General features: G+C 42.0%; 1 protein-coding gene across 5 annotated transcripts in view; it reads right to left on the reverse strand.

Moving 5' to 3' along the window:
• Positions 1 to 2481, reverse strand: part of LOC119969562 (sodium/potassium-transporting ATPase subunit beta-1-interacting protein 3-like) — a 254468-nt gene extending 251987 nt beyond the window's left edge. Inside the window, exon 1 of one of the 5 annotated variants that reach the window (XM_038803322.1) lies at positions 2191 to 2479. Coding sequence is in view for 2 of the 5 variants with exons in the window: in XM_038803320.1 (XP_038659248.1) it covers positions 2191 to 2244 (54 nt within the window). In the remaining 3 variants the exon portion in view is untranslated. Of the gene's footprint in view, positions 1 to 2190 lie in introns of all 5 variants that reach the window. The other 4 variants (XM_038803317.1, XM_038803320.1, XM_038803319.1 and 1 more) reach the window with 4 other exon arrangements.
• Positions 2482 to 6000: the final 3519 nt, after the last annotated feature.

Consider the following 6000-nt stretch of genomic DNA (forward strand, 5'->3'; position numbering starts at 1 on the left):
CTAATCATAATTTCAGGGCCAAAACCTTTTGCTGATGTGCATTCTAATTTTTATTTAATGTTGTGCCCAAAGCCTTCTGCAGAGTGGAAGCTTTACATAAATGAAGTGTTGCAATGCCATATATTACAGAACATGCTAAAATCATGGTTTAACAATAGGAACAGCTAAACATTTATAGTCACTTGGTATTACAGAACTTGAGTGTTTCAGGAAAAAGAGACGCAATCATAGCTTCGACAGCATAGCTCTTTCTTCAACAATAACAAAATGTTTATTTATTGATGATACCTTATACTTTAAGTAAGGTTGAAATAATCCTCATTCCCAAGGGTGAATATAACATTTATTCAACATGCAAGGATGATGTGCAGAATACATTCAGAAATTACTAAATGCACCTCATGTGTAAATACTATTAAAATATATATTATCCAGATGGATGATATTTAGAGTCCTGATTATTGAGCAGAATTTGCCTCATTCATTGTCCATGCATCTAATATATTTGGAATTGTCAATGAAGTGAAAAATGAAAATCGCTTACTGTCACAAGTAGGCTTCAATGAAGTTACTGTGAAAAGCCCCTAGTCACCACATTCCGGCGCCTGTTCGGGAAGGCTGGTACGGGAATCGAACCGTGCTGCTGGCCTGCTTTAAAAGCCAGCGATTTAGCCCAGTGTGCTAAACCAGCCCCAAAAGGGAGTTGCTGAATAGAGGTATGTTTTTAAATCAATATCTGTAATTTGCTGTAATTCTTTATTGTTCAAATAGGTGAGAGACAGCACTGTGAGGAATCAGAATAATTTCCAATTTTTTGAATCTAGTGGTAACATTGAGCACTTCCAGGTCAAGTGCTTTACAGCATCAGGTATAAAGCTCCCACTAGACAGTGCAGATAAAATCCTCACACTGCATTAGTGTGACAGTTCAATTTTGTACAACAGCCTTTCTTACCTCTCTGAGTGAGATTGCAAATTCAGTGCAGAGCTATAAGTAAACGTCGCTATTTATGTAATTGTTTAGATCCAGCGCACAAAACAAAGTGACTCTAATCAAGTTTCTTATTAATGGCATTAGCAACCCTCTCCCTCTGGGCCACCGTTCACACTAAAACAGCATCAGATGTAAAAGAACAAGTGTAAGGTTCAGTCTTTCTGCTCATGAACTAACTGAAACTGGCTGTATTTACTTTCGTGGGTCCTGTCCGATTTCTCTCATTGCGCCCCCTCGTGGTGCGTTTGATTTTGCGATGCTCGAATTTCCTTCAACCAAAACCCATTTTTGGTCCAAAACGCTGGCTAGTTTTGAAGTTATAAAACTCGCCTGAAATGTCCAAGTAGATTATTTGAAATGAATTGGTGGGGGGAGGGGGGGGGTTGAATTTGCATCGTGCAAGAGTTTGAAATAAATGACCACACGCCCAAGTGCTTCTTGTAAGGGTGGGAGAGGCAAAGCGCCAGAATGAACTTTTCCTGGCTTCCCTGGCGAGGGAGACGGCAATACCGAACGGTGTTATAAACCTGGAGTGAATACAAGTTATCCCGCGCTGCCTCCAATGATACATGCAAAATGCTGGGACATGGGGTAGGAAGGGATTACCGCCATCACCTCTAATGTATCATGTCCCTGCCCATGTGAATTAGGAGGGGGGGATGATATCGCCTTGCCAACGGGGTTTTGTCGCTCAAAGGGATCCTTGCGTCGCCCTTTTTCCCCGGAACAAAAGAGAGCAAGACCAACAGGAGGTGGGCAGAACCGCCAGCACAGACAGGAAATCTCCAGGACTCATCCAGGACGGACACAAAACATAAATCACAAATGACTGTAGCAGAATCAATTCAACCATCACTTCAACCACGATATATACAGAGAGAGGTCTAAATATTGCCACGGCTCTGGGAACACAATGCGACCCACTCATACACAGACTTCAGGCAAGGATGGAAGAACCCTCTTGCTGTTTCCTTTTGCTGTCCATTGCCGGGAATTACTGCAGCTCTATAATGTTGGGAAAAGAAAATTAACGAGCTGCATCGACCTCCTCCCCCCTCACCACCACCCCGCCCCAAACAATCGATTGCCTCGAAGTTCCTGATGTGGAATCAGAAAGAATATGAAAACAGTCCGCCCACTGAGGGAGGCTCCGTCCCACGCTCACAAATACACAATCTGAAATGGTTTCACACTCACCAGCTGAAGGGTACACAGCAAGATCAGGGTGCATCGGCCGGTACAACAACCCATCCTCAGATAATGGCAGAATAGAGGTGTTGGTGGGGGGATAGCGAATGAAAGCTCCCCTGGCTGATGTGTGAAGCTGTCAGCAAGGCTGCTCCAGCACCATCAAGAAAATGTGGAGATAAATCCAAGGGGAACAGCTTTAAGTGCGGGATTGGAAGGTGCTCTCTTGCTGTCAGGGGGAAGGGGGGGGGGAGGTGGTGGAGGAAGGAGTTGGCGCTCGCAGTACCCGGGAGCGCTCCTCAGCTGTCTTGTAGAAAGTTCCGTGAATGTGCCTGGCTGACAGGGAGAGAGGGAGGGAGGGAGAGAGGGAGGGTCATTAACGGACGGATGTTGTACACTTAAAGACACCAACCCATTTTGGAAATAAGAGATCGCCTGCAGCCAGGCATCCCTGTGGCGATCGAATTGATTTTTTTTTCCCAATTCCCAGCACATCTCAATTTCCCCTCCAAAGCATCAAAACTTTCCCCCAGCTCACAACCCCTCCCATTTTAAAAGCAACATTACGCTCAGCTATTATCCCCCACCCAAACCCCGTCATTAATTAAAGTGTTCTGATGGAGGTTAAAACTGAGCCACCAAATCTAAGTGTCCAGGTAATTGGCAATGGAAATATACCCATCTGCATGCGGATAAACTTGCCAAGACATTGCACAAGTGTTTGATGTGATTCCTTATCAAGTGTTTTTTTTTTGGCTGCAAAGGGTTTGCTTCGGGTGAGTGTACTACGCAGGATAGGATTAGCACTAAATGTTTTCAGAAAAGCATTTGCAGGACGGGGTGAGGGTCCAGTCGGAGCACGTGCAGCCTTAAGGAACTGGGCACTTCAATCTTAACATTTCACCCAGAGTTTCAGTGGCTTTTACATCACGTTGGCCTTCCTGCTCCGAATTGGGAAGGGTTTTCTCCTCTCAACTCTCGATCTATGCAAATGAATGGCTCACAAAGTTCAGCGTTCTGCATAATTCCGTATTATTCCTGATGACAATAGTTACCACAGCAACCACAGCCGGGGGAGGCTAAATGCATTTAAATCCAAAAGTTCATTTCGTCGAGTGTACGCCCTGAACATTGAACAGTTTTGCGGCACCGTTTCTCCAAATGTGAAGATATTTTAATTAAATTTCATTACCTCTGTGGAATCCTGTTTTGATTATCCTTTCAACAAAATATTTTAAATAGGATAGGCCTTCAGCGTTTTTAACATACCCACGAGGCCCCCTGGTGGCATTGATTACTCAGTGATCCGATATAAATGTAAAATATGTAAAAACTCCAACCAAAGAAGTTAGTTTTTTTCTAACAATTATCTGTACTTGTACAATGTAGCCTAGTATGTTTTTCAAATAAGATATGTCAGTCTTAAAATTAGAAATCCATCTCTTCCCCCTGTGGCACACGCCTGCTGTTCTGTGCAATAAATATAGAGATAGAGGTCACATAAACCTACAGGGAAAGCATAAATGTTGAGATTCACCTGCCCCATATCTCTGCGGCTTACGCCATCATAGTTCATGGGATCAGGAAATCATGCCAATTGTGGATGCCATTGCCAATAGGTGCTCACAATTGACATTCGACCAATAGGTCTAGAAGAGGAGGACTGGGCCAGGAAGCAAAAGCACTGGTGCGCCACTCACCCAGTTCCTCCTCGCACTCCCCACCCAGCCGCAAACCACTTTAAAAAGAAATTATGCTCAAATATTTGGGTGCCCAAACTTCAATTCTGCCCATGGATGAACCAGTTCTACATGTACAGCCACATGTATACAGTCAATTTAATTGCTAACCCTGGACAATTCTGCAACTCAATGGAACTTGATAGCATATTCACTTACGTGCCTCTGACTGTGTCAAGCTTGATAAAGTGGGCATTAGTGGTGTGCCTTCTGTTCAGCAGCTTTGTTGCATTTTGAAAGTTGTCATGCATGTTAATTTGGGAGAATAATTGGAGGGATGTTTTCAGGCTTATCCGTTTCCCTGCTAAATTAAGAAAAACTAAACTGCTGCACAGATATCATTTAATGCCAGCCCTTCAAAATTAATGGCTTCCTGCGAGTGGTACAGCAACCTCCTATTGCACTGTGATTTTCAGATGAGCCAATGCATGAATATGTTCAGGGTTTATTCCTCCATCATTTTTGTTCAAATTAAATGATCAACTTCACAAAACTAGGTGTAGACTCTCTGCTATGTGTATACCTATTAATGTGCACCAGTGCTATTTTAGAATATTTGTCTACCTGAAATATAAAATGAATGCCTTCCTCAGAAAGAAAGTGTATGGTTGTGCTGTAATGGCACCATATGACTGCAAGTTGTTGTTGCTGTTTGGCTGTGTTAAAATATGACTATTCACTAATCAGGATGACCTATGCAAGTGGTGGCATCACAACTGGTGCAGTGGGTGGAGCCGGTAGGATTACAGATAAATATTTAGGATAAGCATTGGGTGGGTACTGTTAAGTTAAACATTTAGGTTATTTGTTACTGGTGTTTATTTAGTGGTTGTGTTTTAACGTTGGCTAAACTCTAAACCTAAACAGACAATTTTAACCAACTGCTCGCCAATCTGACAGGACAAATGGAGCCAATCACAAGCACAAGCTTTCCGGATCATCCCCTATCCCCAGTAAAGCATTCTATGCTCCAACAATCCTCTGCAGGAAGAAACATTTCCCAGCCTCTCTGCTTACTCCCTTAGTGATAATTTAAATTAAACAAGATAGCAACCCTCCAAACAAAATTGGCACTAAATAGTCTGGTGCTGAAATTAAACCTGGATTACTAGCCAATGTGTTCATCTGAAATTCCTATCTCTGTTGATTTATTGGACGTGTTAACCTGTCGAAATAAATGGTTTAATGTCTTCAGTAAATTAGTGGGAAGAGGAATTTTGATCACATCAACATTCTTCCATGAATCTATCACTCCTTAATTTCAGTACCTGTGTCTTTTAAATTATAATTTGGAATTATTAACGTGTTTCCAGTTCAGGAAAACTTGCACTAATAAATTTGCCACCATCAATCCTTACCCCTGCTTACAAAGCACTTTCGTTAACAAAAATGAAAAATGTCATTGTAAGTCAAAAGCTTGTGTAAATGTGTTACTGACCAGTAAAACAAATTGTAATCAATGGCACATTAGGAACTTGTATATTCGCTAATTTAACCACTGCATGGATCAATGATAGATGGACTTCTTGTGGACACTTCAACTGAAATGGTAATAATATCTGCAGTCAGCAATGAGAGAAATAATTTCCATTGTCACTCACTAAAGGCTATCAGCAGCCCTCAGTGGGTGGATAACACATCATAGAATATATCTGAAAGGGGAGTCGTAGGCATATCCTGCGGAAAACTGATGTATCTATTTCCAAAGGTACTTCAGCATTGCACACCACCTTGTCAGATCAAGCCCATCAAACAGTGAAAATGGGAGATCGCTAATTTTAGTTGAAGTGATGTGACACTCCCCCCTCTCTTCAGAACCTAAATGCTCACTGTTGTGCTTTTTTTTACACAAATAAATTTCAGTCCAGAATAAGGACTAACCACCACTTTAGCTATAAAATAATCTGTTGACTGCAGCGGATCAGAGTTGAATGGTGTGGATGGATTAGTATCCTGCATTGTTGACAATTGAATTTGGGAATTGAGATACATTTAATAAAGAAGTCTTCTTGGATGTTTTGCCTGTGTTTGGTTGCCTCTCTCAAGAAATCAAACAGGATGGATGGTATCCATGATACAA

This window comes from Scyliorhinus canicula, chromosome 7 (assembly GCF_902713615.1).
Source record: "Scyliorhinus canicula chromosome 7, sScyCan1.1, whole genome shotgun sequence".
In the NCBI taxonomy this organism is placed as follows: Eukaryota; Metazoa; Chordata; class Chondrichthyes; order Carcharhiniformes; family Scyliorhinidae; genus Scyliorhinus; species Scyliorhinus canicula.